At 39.8% G+C, this 24392-nt stretch overlaps 1 protein-coding gene across 4 annotated transcripts in view; it reads left to right on the top strand.

The window, feature by feature from the left end:
* Positions 1-24392, top strand: part of NALCN (sodium leak channel, non-selective) — an 871910-nt gene that overhangs the window by 479622 nt on the left and 367896 nt on the right. For all 4 annotated transcript variants that reach the window (XM_073569511.1, XM_073569510.1, XM_073569508.1 and 1 more), the window contains one exon: positions 8951-9088. In XM_073569511.1, coding sequence (XP_073425612.1) covers positions 8951-9088 — 138 coding nt within the window. The remainder of the gene's footprint in view (positions 1-8950; positions 9089-24392) is intronic.

Raw genomic sequence — 24392 nt, 5'->3', positions numbered from 1 at the left:
TGATGCATCAGCATTGTGGGAAGTGGTGCTCAACAATTTTTCAGAATGTTTCAATTCCTGTGAAACCGTAAATTTTAGGAAAGTTGATTCATACGCAATCTTCTGCTGATTCGTCCATTCATCTCTAAGGCCGGGTTCACATAGCGTTAACACATATGCGTTATGCTATACCACTAGCGCTGATGCTTCATCAGCACTAGCGGTGACGAAGCCTCAGACGCTGCAGGCCGCGTCTGAGGCTCCATCAGTGAATAACGGCACGGCGCGAACGTATGCTGCTTTACTGCATACGTCGCAATGTGCCACATAATGGGGGTCTATGGCGGCATTAATGGACTGGGTTACACCGCGTTATACCGCAGTGTAACGCAGTCCATTTAATGGACTGCCATAACGCAGTGTGACCCCAGCCTAATTGTAAAATATAATACCAGTGATCAAACCATCAAGTATCCAATTACAAAAGCCTTACCAACATCCTATTTTGCTGCAAATTGACATGGTCATCAAATTGTAATGGCCATGTGTTTTTTGGATAAAATTGCTGTTTAACTGCAAAAGCGTCCATTAACAATGAATTTAACTCCTTAAATATTTTTGTGTTTTCGTTTTTTCCCAGAGCCATAACTTTTTTATTTTTCCCGTCAATATGACCATGTAAGGACTTGTTTTATGCGAGAAGAGTTGTACTTTTGAATGACACCATAGGTTTTACCATGTCTTGTACTTGAAAACGGCAAAAAAATTCCAAGTGCAGTGAAATTGCAAAAAGAGTGCAATCCCACGGCTCACTAAATGCTAAAACTAACCTGCCAAAATGATTCTCGAGGTCCTTACGATTTCATAGACACCAAACATGTCTAGGTTCTTTTTTTATCTAAGTGGTAAAAAAAAATTCAAAACTTTTGTTAAAAAGAAAAAAAATTGCGTCATTTTCTGATACTCGTAGCATCTCCATTTGTCATGATCTCGGGTTGAATGAGGACTTTTTTTGCTTGCCGAGCTGATGTTTTTAATGATACCATTTTGGTGCAGATACGATCTTATGATCTCCCATTATTGCATTTTAATGCAATGTCGTGGCGACCAAAAAAATGTAATCCTGGCATTTTTACTTTTTTCTCGCCACACCATTTAGCGATCAGGTTAATCCTTTTTTTATTGATAGATTGGGCAATTCTGAACTCGACGATGCCAAAAATGTGTATGTTTGATTTTTTTTATTGTTTTATTCTGAATGGGGCGAAAGGGGGTAATTTGAACTTTTATATTTTTTTATATTTTTAAAAACTTTTTTACTTTTGGCACACTTCAATAGTCTCCATGGGAGACTAGAAGCTGCCATAACCCTATCGGCTCCGCTACATACAAGCGATGATCAGTTTGCCTGTACAGTATGTAGTAGAAATACTCACTTGCTATGAACGCTGACCACTGGGCCAACCTACCGGTGACCCGGGATCACGTGATGTGGATTTCCGGCGCGATTGCCGGAAGCGCTTGTTAAATGCTGCTGTCACCATTTGACAGTGGCATGTAACGGGTTAATAGCAGCGGGTAGATCGCAATTCCATCCGAGGCTGTTTCGGGCACATGTCATTTGTTCTAAACAGCTGACATGTCCTGGGAAAGATGTGGACTCACCGCCAGAGCCCACATTAAAGAGAGAGAGTCCTACATCGGCATACTATTACGCTTGATGTCGTAAAGGGGTTAAATCCTGTACTGATTTGCAGTGTAACCACAATTTTATGGCTTTGTTAGGGCTGCAATGGAGACTCTACTTAGGTGTTCAACTGAAGGTTTGTTTGCATGAAGGTCTTTAAAAAAATATAGACATTTAGGCCCCAGTCCCACTTCATTTTTCAACAGTCACCTCTAAAGTCAACATGCTTTTTTCAATATCGCCCTAATGCATTTGTCCCATGTGAGAAAAAAATTGTTTCTTGGCCTTCTAACCATACAATAAAATAGCTGATATCACTTCAGAATGAGATGCCACACAGTTTTTCTTTAATTTTTCTTTAATTTTTGTGAATAAATGACAGTTGCTTGGGGTAAGATCTGGTGAGTAGGTTGATGTTCCAGTATCTCTAACCCAGCAGTAGTAATGACGCAGTGACCTTCTCTCCATTTTTGATCATTCACATAATTTAATTCACTGAAATTTGTCACACTAGTATTTAAAGATATACAATATATTTCCTCCAAATTTCAGATCTCTGTTAGCCAAAAGTGTTTTTAAAAATATGACCTTTTTGAATGACTATGATACTTTCTTCCTTGCAACTAATTTGATTATGTATTAAAGAGTGCAATACCATAATCAAAGGAACTATCTTATGTTTATACATCACAAAATAAAGTCTGGACAGATATTCTAAAATAAGGATTCATACAGCAATTAAGATAGAATTCTTCTGCCCAAGAGTCGCATGATTCTGATTCCAAAGCTATTTTATACATAACGAGACAAGTCAAAAAGTATCATGAGATGAGTGAAAAGATAATATAATGTGTGTAGCACAACAAACGAAAACCAACAAGTGAGAACATATTACCATCAGTCCAGCATTGTGGTAGTAGTATAAAAGTTCATAAAGATGCTTTGCTTCCTTAGAACTGGACTTCTTGCCATTAATTAATTAAATTTTGGACTGTATTAGAAATGTCCTAAATGCAAAGCTAATTGGAGTCATGACAAATAGGTTACAAATTCAATTTGTATTAGCTAAGTACTTAATAATGCCTAAAATACTTGTAATAATTCTCTTTGGGACATTATTCATCCTGAGTATGTAGTTAACACCTTGCAATGCCAATTTACCAATGTTTAAAGAAAGAAGTTTCCTTTTCAGGCTTAGTACTTTAATTTTTTGGCCTTTGCTTTTGTTTTGATTTGAGAAGGTTTCACAGACAAACACTCCAGCATCCAAAAAAGCATGTAATTTAATACGTTTATTGAAAATTTTGGTTAAAAATCATTATCAAGAAGATGCACATCGTGAAAAATGTAGTTAAATCTCTAACACATATCAGATCAAAAGTGATTCTTATGCATAACCAACTAAGTATCCTATAATCCTGATATTTTCAAAAGTTTGCTGTACCTTGTTTTACATACATTCTGCTGTAATTTATTAAAGGGTTTGGTAAATGTATTGGGGATATGATTATGTTTCTGTTAGGGCCAACCTGGTCATGTGGATTCTATAGGCCACAAGTCAGGGTGGACACAGACCCAGGGTTGTGGGCAAAGAAGGCTAGAAGACACATGGAACAAAAGTGACATAAACAGGCTATCCTGGATGGCAGAAAAACAAGCCAGCCACTGGAAGCCACAGAATCACGAGGGCAGATGAAAAATAAAATGGCAGGTCTGAAGAAGTACTTAGATGTAGGTTGCACAATCCATAGCAAATTGTAGTGTAATGTGAACAGACTCTAATAAGACTTAGCAAATTATGAACATGGAAGCAGTAGATGCAAGATGAAGAATCCACAGCAGATTTAAAAATAATTTGTACAGAATCTATGAACAGTCCATAATGCTTACAGCAAACAATGGGTTAACTAGCGAATCTTGTGAAGCAGAAGGTGCAATTTGTAGAAATCACAGTCTGAGAAGATGACAGCAACAGAAGAAGCTGGATAGTGGCAAATTATAATCGAACTGCAACTAAACACTTTACAGTCTCAATACTCAAGTGCAGAGGTATGTCAAAGTGGGCCTTAAGAGACAATGAGAGGAAGAAGAAAGAACTAGTGATGTGCTCACCCAGAAAAAAATATACTGTATACATAAATTATTAAATTTTTATAGGCAAAAAATGCACACATATAAAGCCAAGTAAAACCATACAAAAAGTCCCAGTCCTATTTACATGATTCAATTATGCATAGCAGATAATGGGCTCCATAATCAAAAGATCACCAGAGTATAAGTGAGACTGAAAGTATAGCTAATAATAATACATTTTATTTCTATAGCGCCGACATATTCCGCAGCACTTTACATTACAGAGGGGACTTGTACAGACGATAGACATTACAGCATAACAATAATCACATAGATCATAACAGATACCAAGAGGAATGAGGGCCCTGCTCGCAAGCTTACAATCTATGAGGATAATTTATAGCTCCAATGTTATATCCAATCCAATAATTACAGTTGCAAAGAAAGGCCCAAAGGATATAGCCTCAGATCATGATATTGATAAGATACTAAGCCACAAAAAGATACGATCCCAAACATAGGCTAATGCAAGAATTCTCACAAATGTAAAATATATCCAATATCTTTAGCTGATCATATGAAAAAATGAAGGAGAGATATACAGTGCGGAAAAAAAGTATTGTCAGTCAGCAATAGTGCAAGTTCCACCACTTAAAAAGATGAGAGGCGTCTGTAATTTACATCATAGGTAGACCTCAACTATGGGAGACAAACTGAGAAAAAAAAATCCAGAAAATCACATTGTCTGTTTTTTTTTTCATTTTATTTGCATATTATGGTGGAAAATAAGTATTTGGTCAGAAACAAGCAATCAAGATTTCTGGCTCTCACAGACCTGTAACTTCTTCTTTAAGAGTCTCCTCTTTCCTCCACTCATTACCTGTAGTAATGGCACCTGTTTAAACTTGTTATCAGTATAAAAAGACACCTGTGCACACCCTCAAACAGTCTGACTCCAAACTCCACTATGGTGAAGACCAAAGAGCTGTCAAAGGACACCAGAAACAAAATTGTAGCCCTGCACCAGGCTGGGAAGACTGAATCTGCAATAGCCAACCAGCTTGCAGTGAAGAAATCAACTGTGGGAGCAATAATTAGAAAATGGAAGACATACAAGACCACTGATAATCTCCCTCGATCTGGTGCTCCACGCAAAATCCCACCCCGTGGGGTCAGAATGATCACAAGAACGGTGAGCAAAAATCCCAGAACCACGCGGGGGGACCTAGTGAATGAACTGCAGAGAGCTGGGACCAATGTAACAAGGCCTACCATAAGTAACACACTACGCCACCATGGACTCAGATCCTGCAGTGCCAGACGTGTCCCACTGCTTAAGCCTGTACATGTCCGGGCCCGTCTGAAGTTTGCTAGAGAGCATTTGGATGATCCAGAGGAGTTTTGGGAGAATGTCCTATGGTCTGATGAAACCAAACTGGAACTGTTTGGTAGAAACACAACTTGTCGTGTTTGGAGGAAAAAGAATACTGAGTTGCATCCATCAAACACCATACCTACTGTAAAGCATGGTGGTGGAAACATCATGCTTTGGGGCTGTTTCTCTGCAAAGGGGCCAGGACGACTGATCCGGGTACATGAAAGAATGAATGGGGCCATGTATCGTGAGATTTTGAGTGCAAACCTCCTTCCATCAGCAAGGGCATTGAAGATGAAACGTGGCTGGGTCTTTCAACATGACAATGATCCAAAGCACACCACCAGGGCAACGAAGGAGTGGCTTCGTAAGAAGCATTTCAAGGTCCTGGAGTGGCCTAGCCAGTCTCCAGATCTCAACCCTATAGAAAACCTTTGGAGGGAGTTGAAAGTCCGTGTTGCCAAGCGAAAAGCCAAAAACATCACTGCTCTAGAGGAGATCTGCATGGAGGAATGGGCCAACATACCAACAACAGTGTGTGGCAACCTTGTGAAGACTTACAGAAAACGTTTGACCTCTGTCATTGCCAACAAAGGATATATCACAAAGTATTGAGATGAAATTTTGTTTCTGACCAAATACTTATTTTCCACCATAATATGCAAATAAAATGAAAAAGAAACAGACAATGTGATTTTCTGGATTTTTTTTTCTCAGTTTGTCTCCCATAGTTGAGGTCTACCTATGATGTAAATTACAGACGCCTCTCATCTTTTTAAGTGGTGGAACTTGCACTATTGCTGACTGACTAAATACTTTTTTTCCCCACTGTATAAGTGAAAACCTATGGAAAGGAAAATAACCATTATAGGGATGTAAAGAGCATATCTAAAAAGGTAACCGTGTTCCACTAGTGTTGGGCTAGAAAAAACATACAGGCTGAAAGAAGATGGCATTTAAGATAGAGTGCAATGAAACCTATACAAAGTAACCTCAGCCCTCAATAAGATTCCAGGAACATGGTAAAGATGGGCTAGGCACAAAGGATAGTATACCTACTGGCATCAGGGCAGCAGGGAAGAGCATAAGGAGCAAGGAAGTGTAATAGGATCAGGGACATGGCCCCATGCGTATCGCCGTGTCAAGCAATGCTTTGTCAGGGGAGGCCTCGGGAGATGATGTCACTGATGAATGCCAGGCCACTTGTAAGGCCCAATATGGAGCACAGCAAAGGGCATTGTCCATATTGGGATGGAGCAGAGCTTGACCATGAAGAAGAGACAGGTGCATAACAGTGGTTAATGTAAAAGTATTAAACATTTTCTCCTTTGTGAAATGCTGCCATTATTAGGACAGCTTTCTTCACAGATTACACACCCTTTCTGTTCTCAAGAGGTGTGACCAGACCTGTCGATTAGCCTTCTCCAAATGAAAAACACTGCACATAGCAAAGCTGTTTTTACATCAGAGGAGGCTAATGGACAGGTCTGATCATATGCTCCTCATACATTTTGAGAACAAGTTCACTGTACAAACTATTAGCAAGACTGCACTAAGAAATGCAAGAGAAGAACCTATAATACTTATATATTAATAAGTGCCACAAAATGATTTCCCCAACACATTTGTTAAAATAAAGATAATGTGGCTAAAATGCTCTTAGTGAAATTCTAGTGTCAACCTAATTCATAGGGGTCCCGCTGTGTGATGACTACACCTATTACCTAAGACCACAAACACCATATAAGGCCTGATTCCTCAGAATGTTTATGCAATTGCGTAAAATACTTTGAAATGTTGAAACATTTTTACGCAATTTGAAATTGAGCACAAATTTTGTGATTTTTGAAGTTTTTATTGGCCAGCTATATCAAAATGGGTGGAGTTAGGTGAGAGAGGGCATAGTGAAGCCCACCAAGAAAATTCATCAAAATTTAAAGTGCAAATTGCAGAAATGTATGACAATACCTTTGCTGGCAGAGGTTAGTTTAGTTCAAAGATACTCTTAAAGGGAATCTGTCACCCCATTTTAGCCCTATAAACTGCGGCCACTGACATCAGGGGCTTATCTACAGCATTCTGTAATGCTGTAGATAAGCCCCCCATGTAACCTGAAAGATAAGAAAAACAAGTTAGATTATACTCAATCGGGGATCCGGTCTGGTCCGATGGGTGTCGCGGTCCGGCGCCTCCCATCTTCATACGATGACCTCCTCCTTCTTAATTCTGCCGGCATACTTTTTCTGCCCTGTTGAGGGCAGAGTAAAGTACTGCAGTGCGCAGGCGCCGAACCTCTCTGACCTTTCCCAGCGCCTGCGCACTGCAGTACTTTACTCTGCCCTCAACAGGGCAGATAAAGTACGCCTGCGCAGGAGCAAGGCAGAAGTAAGAAGGAGGACGTCATCGTATGAAGATGGGAGGAGGCGGACCAGACCGCGACACCCACCGCACCCGACCGCGCCCCTAGGTGAGTATTATCTAACTTGTTTTTCTTATCTTTCAGGTTACATCGGGGGCTTCTCTACAGCATTACAGAATGCTGTAGATAAGCCCCTGATGGCGGTGCCGGCCGCTTATAGGGCTAAAAATAGGTTAGGTGACAGATTCCCTTTAATTCAATAAGCGGTTTTCTCCTGGTAATGAATTGGGACGTTTTACTCCAGTTGTGCCTTCATAAAGACTTGCATGCAAAACACGAGTCTTACTGAATTGTGCCCTTTGTAGGTTTATTTTTGTCCCTGATCCATTGCAGAACTATATGGAGCGATGCCCATAATGGAGCCACTAACCAGTCCACAATCATCTACTATTAGAAAAAGGAACACTGATTTAATTTGTTTTGAAACATTAAATGTTGTAAATGTCTTTGCAATAAAGTAAAGCTAAAAAGAAAGGGATTCCGTAAAAGTTGCATCATGTCTCACAATTACTGCAGTCGCATGATGTTAAATACTCCATGTGCCTGCAAAATATATTTCACATGTGCTATATAGTGAGGGAGAAACAAGAATTAGCATTATTTCTTTTGCTTCAAGTTGTCTTCTTAAGTTGAGAATGTCATAGACATTAATAGTAAAATAATTTTGTCAGTCTGTTCTATAGGTAAATTAATTCAGAATTTCCACATTTCCATAATTCTCAAGATTTCCTTTTCACAGCTGCTGGTTCTGTCAGTATGATGGTTGCCTTTTAGATTCATTTTAGCATAAGCTGATGGAGGTTTACCTCTTAACTGAAACTGTGTATTCTGGAAGATCACATAGTGTGAAGCACAAACTGTAATCACTTTGAACTGCTTTTCTGTTACTCTCCAGAATGTCTTGGGGCGGCTTGTCTGATTTCTCACCTTTGTGGTGAAAGCATTCTAAATGCTATCTTGCCATCTAACTTGGAAATAAATTCCAGCATCGTTATAAATGTCATAAAAAAACAATATTTATGTGAAATTATACACCGTATATTAAAGATGGATGAAATTTGAACTATTTTATTGAAATAAAATACTGTTTGCTTTTCATTGTATTATAATTTGTTTGAGATTTTACCTTTATTTTGTTTTTGGTGATTTTTTTAACCGGTGTCATGCTCCGCCCTTCTATACCCTGTTCACAAAACAACACCATTTTTCAGTTTTGCTATGAGTGTTTATTTAAAACCTAAAGCTATAACATATACTAGCTGTATTATACTCTATTGATTTTAATTGTGTGACGCCCCCATGTCTGACTTAATAAATTATTATACATTTGTGTATATGTTGACAAACTTCCCATGATGCTCTTGTTTTTCTTTTTCACAGCAATTGTCATATGTAGATTGTTCATTTTTCCTTGCAGGCATTCATGTCAATGTTTCAGATTTTGACACAGGAGGGATGGGTAGATGTGATGGATCAAACTCTTAATGCAGTAGGACATATGTGGGCTCCTGTGGTTGCTATCTACTTCATCCTTTATCATCTATTTGCCACTTTGGTGAGTATTTTATACAACATAAATGTAACATTACAAAAATTAAAATGATCTTGTGATCGCTAATGTAGAACAACTTCACTCTTTTTATCACCATGGCGTACTTGCTGATAACCTTAGCAGTAAGTTATTTAAATTATCGCCCAATGGAAAGGGTCATGTATTCATGTATGCAGATAGTCTCTTTTCACTTTCACTGCTTGCTCATCAGTTGTAATTAAGCTGAAGACAAAACTTCAAGCCTCTAGGGTATGAATGCTTGATTAGAAATCAGTGCAGCTATTTCCTAAAGTCAGGCTTAAACTGAACACCAGGGGTTTGTTTCGCTGCTGCAATAATAAAGCCAAAATGCTATAAATAGATTAATTGAGGATTTGGAGAAAAAAAAAAAAATCAAGATAAATTTGACATTTTAATGCCCTCTCATAGACTTTCAGGAATGACTGTGGAAGCACAAGACCATTTAGTAATTTCTAGTGATGTTCCAGTTGTTTTTAATAGTATTCAATATATGTGTTACATTCTGTAGCATCCAATATAATATTATACAACTATTATATTAGACAGCTATGACTAGATTATACAGCCATAACTATATTTTCAAGAGTTGACTCAGTAAAGGTGGTTAGGGCTCAACTATAGTGGTGTGAAAAAGTGTTTGCCCCCTTCCTGATTTCTTAATCTTTTGCATGTTTGTCATACTTAAATGTTAGAGATCACAAAACAAATTTGAATATTACACAAAGATAATACAGATATACACAAAATGCAGTTTTTAAATGAAGGTCTTTGTTATTAAGGGAAAAAGAAATCCAAACTTACAGGGCCCTGCATTAAAAAGTGATTACTCCCTAAACCTAATAACTGGTTGGGTCACTCTTAGCAGCAACAACTGCAATCAAGTGTTTGCGATAACTAGCACTGAGTCTTTTACAATGCTCTGAAGCAATTTTGGCCCACTCATCTTTGCAGAATTGTTGTAATTCAGCCACATTGGAGGATTTTCGAGCATGAAAAACCTTTTTAAGGTCAAGCCACAGCATCTCAATCGGATTAAGGTCAAGACTTTGACTAGGCCACTCCAAAGTCTTGATTTTTATTTTAGATAATACAGGCATATAATACAGTCCCAGCTAGAGCCACTGATTCCTTTGAGCTCTGCCTTACTGTACAATGGTCAGATAGGACATATTGACAAATGCTGTCCATTCAGGATGACCCATTTTAAATACAATATGCCAGACCACTTTATAAGCGGTAATTTTATCTTATAAATATGGCACTATTCAAATAGATGCTAGTAGATTCCCTCAAAGAGAACCTCTCAATACAATTTTGTAATGTAAAGTAAAGACCTGGCTGTAATGGTGCTGTAATACTTATCACATTGATATATTGGGTGAAGAAGTCTGCTTTGCTGTTTTTCTGTAATCAGCATTTGAAGTTTTCTACTACTTAGGTCTTCTCTTCCCAGTCTGTGATTCCCCAGCCCCTCCACTGCCTCCTGTCTTTGAATGGCAGGTCACTGCTGAGTTTTCACAAAGAAGAGGCAGGGTATTCACAGACTGGAGGCAAGCCAGAGGGGACAGGGATCACAGGCAGGAAGAAGACCCAGTGCACAGTTCGACCCCTGTGCACTGAAATCTTATTAGCAGAAAATTTCAAGTGGTTAAAAAAGTACAACAAAGTGGATTTCTCCCCCAAAGGTATTAATGTAGTCAGTATAATAGTGTAATTACAACCACGTCTTTACTTAACAATGCAAAATCATGCTGACAAGTTCTCTTTGAGAAATAATACAATCAGTCAGAGTGTCTCAACTTAGAAGGGATCTATTGCGAAATAGAGAAATTAACTTTGTTCGAATATGCAAAGGAGCTGGTATGTAGGGCAGCACGGTGGCTCAGTGGTTAGCGCTGCAGCCTTGCAGCGCTGGGGTCCTGGGTTCGAATCCCACCAAGGACAACATCTGCAAGGAGTTTGTATGTTCTCCCCGTGTTTGCGTGGGTTTCCTCCCACACTTCAAAGACATACTGATAGGGAATTTAGATTGTGAGCCCCCATCGGGGACAGTGATGAAAATGTGTGCAAACTGTAAAGCGCTGCGGAATATGTTAGCGCTATATAAAAATAAAGATTATTATTATTAGTATGTTATGGTAGTCCCAGTTCTGTTCAGTGATTCATTTTTCTCACTAAACTTCACCTGAAGGCCACTTCCTTCTTGGCCTTCATTAATGGTTGCACCATTCTGACAAGTTCTGAAAGTTTGCACGTGTCATGCATTCCTGTCTTGACACATGCATGGTACTTGCCCTCCTGTGAGTAACTAATTACTTAGTCAGTAATGAGGAGAGCTGGATGATCCTATGCTGGGACTGGAATCTCTATACGGCACTTGCCAGTTCATCTGTATAGTCAAAGTAAGTTTATTTTCTTTACAGTATAAGTCTACTTGCAACCATGCAGGCTTGGGCATGTCTTAATGTGCCCAACCATTAGCGGTTTAATAGGCATAAACCACCTTATTGATTCGTAAAAACCACAATGTCAGATTTAGTGATTGTCAGTCACACATCTACACAACAGTACAATGCTCATCAGCATTATAAAGTTCACAAAAAAGCACTTTCATTTGATGGTTATTAGTTTGTCTTTTAGTGGAAATTTTCCTAATTTCCAGATAAAGGTATGAATCATTCATTGGATAAGTGTTTTATGTATCTTTCTTCTTCAATATTCTCTACTCTGAGGCCTGGCACAGCTGATGTATTTTGAAATATTTGCATGGTTTCACATGTATAGTAACCACCATGCCTATCAGTCCTGAAAGGTTCGTTGTAGATGAGAAGAAAGTAGCTGAATTGCTGGGGGCAATAACATAGTAAACATTTATCAGAATAAATCCCATTTGACAGTATTTCATTAAGAATCACTGTAAACTGCTAACACAAAAATCATTTCCCTGTTGTATTTTGTTTCATGCATTTTGAGCTAAAACATCCAAAAAAAACTTTCTTTCAAAAAGCAGTGCATGATATGGAGAAGGTAGGCCCAACGTCATGTCAAAGGTCTCCCTGTTGGGAAGACGCACATTGCAATCTGCTGCTGGTTTTTACAAAGGAACATTATCATTATGAGATTTTCGAGGATCCTATTCAGTTTATGTCTGGGCATTACATCTAGGTTACTCGTTTAACAACAATTTGCTATACAATTACTCCCACTCAACTGTCAGAAACGGTGGGTGGTTCAGAGCTTAACTGCCAAATTGGTTATGTCTTCATCATTTTTTAGGATGTTATTTTCTTAAATACTGCCGCATTGCAATGTTTTTAAGTGGTGCAGGTGGTTGGAAAATTGCTCTTAAAGCTGCAGCATTTTTAGCAGAGGAACATTTTTCTGGCACTGAATGAATTCTACAATATTATACATTTTATTATGGGCATTTTCAAAATCTAAGATTTTAATTCTGTCCTCTTCATAAATTTTTAATGTATTTAACTGTTACTATTTTTGTATTAAACTATAAGGCAATTTATTATATATTTACCATCTAGCCCCTGTAAACTAGTGGCACAACTGGGTTAATAAATATTTATAAATTGCCATCTCAGAATAAGGGAATTATTGGAAGATGGTCTATCCTACTAGCAAATCCCCTCTAGCAATGTCACAAGAAACATCAGACTGGGGTGCCTGGGTCTCACAGCATTAATTGACCCTTGGGTCCCACCCTATAGCTCTATGCAAATACCTGTTAGTCATTATCCTCATTATAGTGGAGCAACGACTGTAAAACACAGGGGGCTCCTGCATATCTACTGTGCACCATCATAACTGGGATGTACAATTACGGTAGTTTGTATTGAAGAGGTTCTTTGGTTAAAACACACCAATCCATGTGTTCCACAGAATAGGTAATAACTTATTGATTGATTGATTGGGTCCGACCATTGTAAACCACACCAATTGTAAGAATTGGGAACTTTTACCCCTGACAGGACACATTTATCCCCATTTTAAAATGCAGATAGGACGTCTGAGCACAGCTCCATTCATTCTCTTTTGCTTCCAGAAAAAAACAAGTGCAGAGCTGACAGCCACTGAGGGAATTAATGGTTCAGTGGTCAAGCTGCACATGTCGTTCCAGTCTAATAGGGATAAAAACTCCATGTTCTGCCATTCAGTGTGGGTCCAAGCAATCAGACCCCCACCAATCAATAAGTTATCACTTATCCTGTGGCGAGGTGATTACTTGTTTTCACTGCAGAACCCCTGTAAGTGCAGCTTGTTCCAAGTATTTAATCACTAATTGAAATAAAGAATCATCTCTATGATGTTAAGTAGGAGAACAATTGACCATCGTACACAAACCAATTCACTATTCCCAAGACCAATAATACCACATACATGGAAGAAATACCACCACACGGTGACCAGACCAGAAATTAACAGCATAGAGAGACTAAATAATTCCACATACAAGGGAGAATTCCTGCCACACCATGACTTCACTACATAGTGACAGAATAATTCCACATACATGGGACAAATAGAACATAGTGACCAAATATTTCAATACTGATCTGTAATAAAAACCACAATACTAACAACACTGCTATTACCTCCGGTTACATTATGCAAAAGAACTCTGTATAAGTATACAGTGTATAGTGTTATTGTACAGGTAATACTGTGATTCAACAATAGCAATATATACAGGAACTCTGTTTATAGTGTACAGGTAATACAGGGATCACAAGTTACATTATACACAGGAGCTCTATATACAGCTGTGGCAAAAATTTAGAGACCACTTTCAAATGTTCAGTTTGTCTGATTTTTCTCTTTATAGGTATATTTTTGAGTAAAATGTAAATTGTTCTTTTAGTCTATAAACTTCTGACAACATGTCTCTGAATTTCCAAGCAATAAAATTTGTATTTTTTTCTGAAAAAGAAAAATGGTCAAAATTAAAATAACAGTGCTTTCAGACCTCAAATAATGCAAAGAAAGCAAGTTCATACTCATTTAGAAACAACAATACTAATGTTTTAACTCAGGAAGAGTTCTGAAATCAATATTTTGTTAAATAATCATGATTTGTAAAAACAGCTTTCATGTGTCTTGGCATGCTTTCCACCAGTCTTTCACACTGCTTCTGGCTCAAACATTTAATCAGTTCTTTGTTTGATGGCTTGTGACTATCCATCATCCTCTTGATTACATTCCAGAGGTTTTCAATGGGATTCAGATCTGGAGAGTTGGCTGCCCATGACAGGGTTTTGATGTGGTGGTCTCTTAATTTTTGCCAGAGCTGTATACTATATAGTGTAAGGCTGAGTTCACACGTGGCGTTTTTTTCGCGTTTCCGCGGTGGTTTTAACCGCGCGATTTTGCCACGAAAAATAAGCATCCCATGCATTCCTATGGGATTCCGCAATGCTGTGCTAATGCTGCGGTTTTTACCACGGCGGAATCGCTTCGCGGTAAAAAACACAGCATGCTCATTAATTTGCGGAAACGCGGCGATCCCGCACCCATAGGAATGCATTGTTCCGCTTACCTCCCGCATGTGGCTGTGCACACCATGCGGAAAGTAAGCAGAACAATTGCGGATGGTACCCACGGTCCGGAGGAGAGGAGACTGTCCTCCGGGCTTTGGGTACCATATCCCTGTATAAAATAGAATTTAAAATAAAAAATATTGTTATTCTTACCTTCCGGCGTCCCGCGCAGCATTCCCGCCTCTCTCCACGCTCCCGTTCCCAGTAAGCCTTTGCGAAAATGCCCGCGATGGCGTCCGTTCTCGTGGGATCGCGAAGTCTCGCGGTCATTCGCGCGACGTCATCGCGAATTACCGCGAGACATCGCGATCCCGCGAGAACAGACGTCATCGTGGGCATTTTCGCAAAGGATTACTGGGAACGGATGCGCGGGACGTCGGAAGGTAAGAATAACACCATTTTTTATTTTTTTTTACATTCTATCTTTTACTACTGATGCCGCATAGGCAGCCTCAGTAGTAAAAAGTTGGTCACACTCGTCAAACACTATGTTTTACGAGTGTGACCAACCTGTCAATCAGTTCTCCAAGCGATGCTACAGATCGCTTGGATAACGCTAGCATTTTGCAAGCTAAATACGCTTGCAAAATGCTAGTTTTTCCGCGGGAAAATAGCGGGAATTTAAAATGCGATTTTCCCGCGGAATGGAATTCCAGAATTCTCGCGGTAATTTCCGCGAGAGTTCCGGTACGTGTGCACTTAGCCTAAGTGTACAGGAAACGCACTGATTCACCAGTGACGTCTCTATTTGAAGTCCTTCATCTATGCTTTTCTTCATCTGGCACAGACCATCATCACTTTTTCCAGCCTGGAGTCATCTCTGCAGAAAAAAGCACATAGTAATCAATAGCTGATCACTTCTAGAGCACATACCCCACTTATTCCCTGGCTTATACACTATGTCAGATGAAGTAAAAAGGAGATGGCAAGCCAACTCTGACTCCTCAATTTTCCTGTCTCTCGATTCCACAACTCAGACTCCACAGCACTGCCTATCTATTGAGCAAGTACATAAAATACAACCCAGATTCATCTTAAATAAAAGCTGAGATCCTTAGATCAGGAATAGAAAAGACATTTAATGGACATTTCATAACTTTCCCAAATCTTATGAAAAAAATTACAGCACATCCTGTACTGAACTACTGTACCCAATATATTAGATATGTTAGAAGTCAGAGTCAGTCCATTATATACCGACTCCAACTGTGACACCAATTCCACCAATACAGTGTCCATTTTAGGACATGATCATATATCAAAATCAAACATCAGAAATACTCTGTCTGATACCTGATTCTGATACCTGACTCTGATACTTGATTCTGATACCTGATACCTGACTCTGATACTTGATTCTGATACCTGACCCTGATACCTGACATCTGATACCTGATATCTGATATCTGATACCTGATACCTCATACCTGATATCTGAAAACTGATACCTGATATCTGATATCTGATATCTGATACCTGATACCTGATACCTGATATCTGATACCTGACTCATTCAAACATCAGAATCAGAAGGTCTTTCAGATACCTTCAATTGTCTTATAAGCGAAGAAAACAGATCCATTTGCTGCTGGTTGAGCTAATGGCTGAGTGGTTAAATGAAATAGAAAACATGAGGTCAAGCCACGGAGTTAAGTATACTTTGTTTTTTAACCCATGCCTCCTGGCACACAAACTGCAGAGTTGTTTCACTTTGATGAGTGAAGAAAGTCACATATCATATGTCAAAATGTAAATTCAAATGATTTTTCAACTCACTGAGAGTTTGGAAAGCAGATTTCCTTACCAAAAAAAATTGAGCTTGGTATCGCTTGAGCTTGTAGTAGAATGGTGATGCTGCTGTCTTTAAAGTATAGCTTTTTCTCGATTCAAATCCCATGTTAGCATTTTTTATTCTTTTTTTAGGTTATGTAGGTTAGCACACAAACTCCCAATCCTGTTCCACTTTTAATATCTGACATTCTTATTATCTTCCTGACTTGTAATAAAATAATCTATAGCCTAAGGGTGAAGCATCTGCATCACACATAATTTTGGTTAAAGGTAATAAGAAAAAAAAAAATTAAGCTCCATTGCTAGGATTTGAACTCACAACCCCTTGTTTATAAGCCAACACACAATGCATTACCACAGTGCTGTCAAAATGCTTTTCAGATACTGTACTTGAGTGGTTCATTTCATAAGGGAAGACAAAGGATCCTTTCACTACCAACTGAGTTCATGGCTGAGTGGTTAAGTTTCTGGTTTATGGAATAGAAAATGTGAGTTTGAGTCCTGTGAAAGTTGTTTTTTTTTTTTTGTATGTCACATTCTTCACTCTTCAGAGAGATGTTTCACTTTGAGTAGAGAAAGTCACATATCATATGTCAATATGAAAATCAAAATGATCTTTCAAATCATTGAGAGTGTATATAGATTTCATAGGCAAAGAAAATGAAAGCACAGTATCACTTGGCCTTGTAGTACAGTGGTAGGCTGCTGTCTTGAGAGTGGGGTGTTTCATGATTTCAAATCCCATGTTGGAATTTTTTTTTTCAAATTATGCAGGTTAACATACAAACTCCAATCATGCTACACTTTTAATATCTGACATTCTTATTATCTTCCTCTCTTGTAATAAAATAATCTATAGTCTAATGGAGAACCATCTGCATTCCACTTTTAATATCTGACATTCTTATTATCCTCCTGATTTCTAATTAACCCCTTACTGCCATGTGACGTACTATCCCGTCCATGTGCCCTGGGACTTAATTACCAGGGACGGGATAGTACGTAACAGCAATCAGCGGCGCCCACGTGGTGAGCGCCGCTGATCGCGGCCGGGTGTCAGCTGATTATCACAGCTGACACCCGACACAATGTGTCAGGGGCGGTTACGGACCGCCCCCGACACGTCAACCCCTTGCACACCGCAATCAAACACGATCGCGGTGTACCGGGGGTTAAAGGGAAGCATCGGCAGGGAGGGGATCCCTCCGTGCTTCCCTGAGCCCCCCACAGCAGCGCAATGTGCAGCGCTGCTGTGGGGGGCTCCATCCCTGCAGGTCCCCAATCCAAGATGGCGACGGGGACCCTCGGGGGCCTGCAGGGAGCTGACTTTCTCATGCTTGCAAAGCGCAGGCAAGGAAGAAGCCTGTGTAGTGCCTGTGACAGATTGCTGATCTGTCACAGTGATCTATGATGTGACAGATTAGCGATCTGTCACAGGACAGTGATGTCCCACCTAGGACAATGTAATAAAGTTAAAAAAAAAAAAAAAAGTGTAAAAATAATTTTTTAAAAATCGCTAAATAAATTTAAAAAAAAAATATTCCCTAATAAATTCATTTTTTGGAAATAAAAAAAAAAACAATAAAAGTATACATATTTGGTATTGCCACGTCCGTAACGACCCGCCCTATAAAACTGTTCCATTAGTTAACCCCTTTAGCGAACCCCTTAAAAAATAAAAATAAAAAACGAAGCAAAAAATAATGATTTATTATCATACCGCTGAACAAAAAGTGCAATAACGCGCGATCAAAAAGACACATATAAATATCCATGGTACTGTTGTAAACGTCATCTTGTCCCGCAAAAAACGAGCCGCCAGCAGCATCATCAGAGAAAAAATAAAAAAGTTATAGCTCGCAGAATAAAATAATTATTTTTTATATAAAATTGTTTTCATTGCATAAAAGCGCCAAAACCTTAGAAAAGCGACATAAATGAGGTATCACTGTAACCGTACTGACCCAAAGAATAAAGCCGCTTTATCAATTTTACCGCAGGCGGAAGGGTGTAAACGCACCCCCAAAAGAAATTCATGAAACGCTGGTTTTTGTTCATTCTGCGTCCCAAAAATCGGAATAAAAAGCGATCAAAAAATGTCACGTGCCCGAAAATGATACCAATGAAAAAAAACCGTCAGCTCGTCCCGCAAAAAATAAGACCTCACATGACTCGGTGGGTCAAAATACGGAAAAATTATAGCTCTCAATATGTGGTGATGCAAAAACTATTTTTACAATAAAAAGCGTCTTTTAGCGTATGACAGCTGACAGAAATAAAAACCTGCCATAAATAGTAAATCAAACCGCCCTTTCTCACCCCCTTAGTTAGGGGAAAATAATAAAATTAAAAGTAAATGTATTTATTTCCATTTTCCTATTAGGGCTAGGGTTAGGGCTAGAGTTAGGGTTGAGATTAGGGTTAGGGGTGTGTTGGGGTTAGGGTTGGAGTTATAATTGGGGGGTTTCCACTTTTTGGGCACATCAGGTGCTCTCCAAATGCAACATGGTTTCTGAAAGGAGCCACTCCTTGGCTGGGTCCTTCCCTGGAGGAAGCTCTGGCTAGTCCCGTGTTTGAGACTCTTAAATAAGGCTCCACGGACTTTATTTGCATATTCGTATTTCCCAGGGAGCAATGCACCTGGGATTTCGCTGATTGAGCGCCTTTGCCGGCTGCTGCAGTGTTTTCTTTGGCTGGTCTCCCTGAGGTCAGTGATTGTTTCGTGATGTTGGTCTACTAGGCATTGCTCCCACCTAGCCAGAATCCTACTCCACACTGATGAGGGGCAACACCCCGAAACAGCTGTCTGTGGATGGATACCTGGCCTTGGTATTTGCCTTGTCATATCTGTAAACACGTAAGGAGCTGGATATTGACTTAAAGGGCCACTTAATATGGTGGTAATGGTGGCTTCTGAAAGGAGCCACTCCTTGGCTGGGTCCTTCCCTGGAGGAAGATCTGGCTAGTCCTGTGTTTTGAGACTCTTAAATGAGGCTCCATGGACTTTATTTGCATATTTAGACAGATAGACAGACAGACAGACAGACAGATAGATAGATAGATAGATAGATTGATAGACAGATAGATAGATAGAAGAAAAGCCAGTAATTCAGCAGTTATAGTAGTGCGACATCACAGCAGGAGCCGCCAGGATACACTGTGTGCAGAATTATTAGGCAAGTTGTATTTGAGAGGATTCTTTTTATTATTGAACAACAACTATGTTCTCAATCAACCCAAAAGACTCATAAATATCAAAGCTTAATATTTTTGGAAGTTGGAGTGGGGTTTTTTAGATTTGGCTATCTTAGGAGGATATCTGTTTGAGCAGGTAACTATTAGGCTATGTGCACACGTTACAGAATTGCTGCGGAAATTTCCGTGGGAATTCCTCAATTCCATTCTGCGGGAAATCGCATTTTAATTTCCGCCTATTTCCTGCGGAAAAACTAGCGATTTGCAAGCGTAATTAGCTTGGAAAACTGATTGACAGGTTGGTCACACTCGTCAAACATAGTGTTTGACGAGTGTGACCAACTTTTTACTATTGAGGCTGCCTATGCCGCATCAGTAGTAAAAAGATCTAATGTTAAAAATAATTAAAAAAATTGTGTTTTTCTCACCTTCCGACATCCCGCGCAGCGTTCCCAATCATCGCGATCCTCCCGGCAGGTCCCGTTCCCAGTGATGCATTGTGATAATGACCTTTGATGACGTCGCGGTCTCGCTAAACCGCGACGTCATCAAAGGTCATTATCGCAATGCATCACTGGGAAAGGGACCTGCCGGGAGCACCGCGGAGGCCTGGTGACGCTGCGAGGGACATCGGAAGGTGAGAATATGACGATTTTTTTTATTTTAATTCTATTTTTTACAGGGATATGGTACCCAGAGCCCGAAGGACAGTCTCCTCTCCTCCGGACCGTGGGTACCATCCGCAAATGTTCTGATTACTTTTCGCATGGTGGGCACAGCCACATGCGGAAAGTAAGCAGAACAATGCATTCCTATGTGGGCGGAATCGCCGCGATTCCGCAAAACTAATGAGCATGCTGCATATTTTTCTGTGATGCGATTCCGCCGCGGAAAAATCCGCAGCATTAGCACAGCATTCTATATATAATTGGACATAGGTACATGAAAAAGGGGGGAGAGGACACAACCAATGGCAAAACAAGGGGCCTAGTATGTCACCCACATCAACCAGGATATCAACCCCATATGGTCATAACACCCAGGAGTTCATACAAAAGTCACCACATAATTAGTAAGTATATTATATATCAACATAGTAAACGGGGACTCATGGAACTCCCTGATAACTGTAAATCCATATAATCTAAGAACAAGTGTTCATGATAAATAGACCTAAAAGGGGTCTGCAGTATTACCTGGACGGAGTGGGAGGAAACCATACAGCGGCCTGACCCCGACACACGTTTCGGAGCGTGCTGCTCCTTCCTCAAAGTATTGAATTTACGTGACACTTTGACTGCTGGCCTTCATTTGTTTTGATTCCTTGCGATTGCAGTTGTCTAGATCATTTGTCCTTTATGTACATGTGAACTGGCTACATCTATCTGCCATGTGACTATTTGAGTTCTTTTGTTCCCATGTACATTATGTATTCCACAATTTTCATTTATTAGCACAGCATTGCGGAATCCCATAGGATTGCATGGGATGCTGTTTTTGGCGTTTTCGAGGCAAAATCACGTGTTAAAAAACACAGCGAAACCGCATAAAAAGCTACGTGTGAACACCGCCTTACTGTGCAGATTTTTTAGGCAACTTAATAAAAACTAAATATATACCCATCTCAGGCTGGTTTCACACTTGCGTTTTTTTTTCCTATTCTTTACATGGGTGTGCATACACATGCGTTTGTACGCGTTGTATGCGCATGTGTTTTTTTGGAGTGTGCGCTCGGGCGCACAAAATGCACTCTGCTGCATTTTTTGTGCGTCCGACTTGTCCCCAAAAAACGCATGTGCACGCAATGCGTTTTTTTTTTTCACCCAAACACCCATTATAGTCTATGGGTGTGCTGACGTGCGCATGGTTATGCGCACGTCAGCGCAAAAAAAGCATGCGTTTTTTAATAGAAAACTATGCTCAAAACCGCAAAAAAATGCACACCAACGCATGATGCATTTTTTATGTGCGTTTGCACTGCGCACGGTGCCCAGCGCAAAAAAACACACGTGTGAAAGTAGCCTAACTTGTTTATTTTCACGAGGTAAACCAATATAACACAAGATTTAGAAATAAACATTTCTGACATTCAAAAAAAAAAAATCAGTGACCACTAAAGCCACCTTTCTTTACGATGACACTCAAAAGCCTTCCATCCATAGATTGTCAGTTGCTTTATCTGTTTACGATCAACATTGCATGCAGCAGCCACCACAGCCTCCCAGACACTGTTCCGAGAGGTGTACTGTTTTCCCTCCCTGTAGATCTCACATTTTATGAGGGACCACAGGTTCTCTATGGGGTTCAGATCAGGTGAACAAGGGGGCTATGTCGTTATTTTTTCTTCTTTTAGACCTTTACTGGGCAGCCACGCTGTGGAGTACTTGGATGCATGTGATGGAGCATTGTCCTGCATGAAAATCATGTTTTTCTTGAGTGATACCGACTTCTTCCTGTACCACTGCTTGAAGAAGGTGTCTTCCAGAAACTGCCAATAGATCTGGGAGTTGAGCTTCACTCCATCCTCAACCCGAAAAGGTCCCACAAGTGCATCTTTGATGATACCAGCCCATACCAGTAACCCACCTTCACCTTGCTCTTGTCTGAGTCGGAGTGAAGCTCTCTGCCCTTTACCGATCCAGCCTTGGGCCCATCCATCTGGCCCATCAAGAGTCACTCTCATTTCATCAGTCTATAAAACCTTAAGTCTTAAGACATTTCTTGGCCCAGTCTTGACGTTTTATCTTATGTTTCTTGTTGAAAGGTGGTCGTTTTTCAGCCTTCCTTACCTTGATACTCCAGTAACGTTGCAGCTCTGAAATATGGCAAAACTGGTGGCAAATGGCATCTTGGCAGCTTCACTCTTGATTTTCCTCAATTCATGGGCAGTTATTTTGCGCCTTTTTTTATCAACACGCTTGTTATGACCCTGTCTGATATTTGCCATGAAATGCTTGATTGTTCGGTGATCACGCTTCAAAAGTTTGGCAATTTCAAGACTGCTGCATGCCTCTGCAAGACATCTCACAATTTTTGACTTTTCAGAGTTCGTCAAATCACTCTTCTGACCCATTTTGCCAAAGGAAAGGAAGTTGCCTAATAATTAAGCACACCTTAAGGGCCCGTTACACATAGCGATATCGCTAGCAATATCACTATAACGTCACTGGTTTTGTGACGCAGCAGCGATATTGCTAGTGATATCGCTACATGTGATACTTACCTCCGACCGCCTCCCACGCTGGTTATTGCTGAACGTCCTGGGCCGTTTCTCGTCATCTGCTTCCTGCTGGTCTTCCTGCTGTGGCGACGAGCGACGTGTGGACGCGGGCAGGAGGATGTCTTCATCGCCGCATCTAACAGGTAAGTAGCAACCGCCGACCGCTGCTATGTCGCTGGTGAGATCTGCCTGTTTGGCAGCTCACTAGCGACCACTTAGCGATGCATCAGTGATCCTAACCGGGTCGTATCGTTGTCGGGATCGCTGGTGCATCGCAAAGTGTAACGGTACCATTATATAGGGTGTTGATGTTATTAGACCACACCCCTCCTCATTACAGAGATGCAAATCAGCTGATTTACATAATTGGCAGTTGGCTTTCAAGCCTACACAGCTTGGAGTAGGACAACATGTATAAAAAGGATGATGTGATCAAAATACTCATTTGCCTTATAATTCTGCAGACAGAGATAGATAGATAGATGAAAAGCCGGTAATTCAGCAGTCATGGTAGTGTGAAATCACAGCAGGAGCCGCCAGGATAGAAGAGATGGATTACATACAGTAAATACACATAGAATAGGCAGATATATGGATGTATGTGACATATACAATTAGTACAGTGTGTGTGCAGCTTACTGTACTTGTTTTTAATTAATAAAAGATTATTTTTCGAACAAAAGTGGCATGAGCTCCCATGCAATTTTTGTAACCAGCAGAAGGAAAGCTGATGACTGAGGGCTGTTTTTTATAGCCTGTCAGTGATCTGACATTACATAGTTATGTCCCATACTGGGACAATGTAAAAAAGTTTAAAAAAAGTTACAAAGTATAAAAATATTTTTTTAAAAATCCTTAAAAAAATTTTTTTTCCAATAAATACATTTATTTATGTAAATAATTAAAAGTAAATAAAAGTACACATATTTGGTATTGCCACGTCTGTAACAATCCGCTCTATAAAACGGTCCCACTAGATAACCCTTTCAGTGCACACCATATAAAAATAATAAGGAGGAATCTATCAGTTAAATATAACACATTAAATAGAGGTCAACCATTGGTAATTTAACCGAATGTAAACAATATAAATCACTCCAAATCAATAAAGTGCCATAGTGCTATCAAAAGGGGGCGTTCTTACCCATATATGTCCCTGTATACCATGCACACAGCAGCTTCAACGCGCGTTTCGCGTTGGCTTCCTCAGGGGGCTGTGCTCGTACTGTGTGTTTCACTATATATATATATATATATATACACACATACAGACAGCTGTTCCAGTAACGTGGAAGCCCCCTATATTTCTGTTAACAGATGATGGATCTGAGTGGGGACTTGATTTTTTTGTGGTTTGAGTGGAAGCTTTTATTGGGAACATTTTACATAACATTTGGGATCACATTTACCTGGCGCTCTACAGTGAGAACTTACTTTGAGGTTTCCATCTAAATCTCTGAATAACGTGATTCAGATGAAACCCCCAATTAATCTATTCACTATAATAAGGCATCAGAGTCACTCTGGACTC

The sequence above is a fragment of the Dendrobates tinctorius genome, unplaced genomic scaffold, assembly GCF_039654945.1.
Source record: "Dendrobates tinctorius isolate UK_male_01 unplaced genomic scaffold, ASM3965494v1 ptg000026l, whole genome shotgun sequence".
In the NCBI taxonomy this organism is placed as follows: Eukaryota; Metazoa; Chordata; class Amphibia; order Anura; family Dendrobatidae; genus Dendrobates; species Dendrobates tinctorius.
Note: the sequence above shows the minus strand (reverse complement) of the source record. Positions and strands in the feature narration are given on the sequence as shown.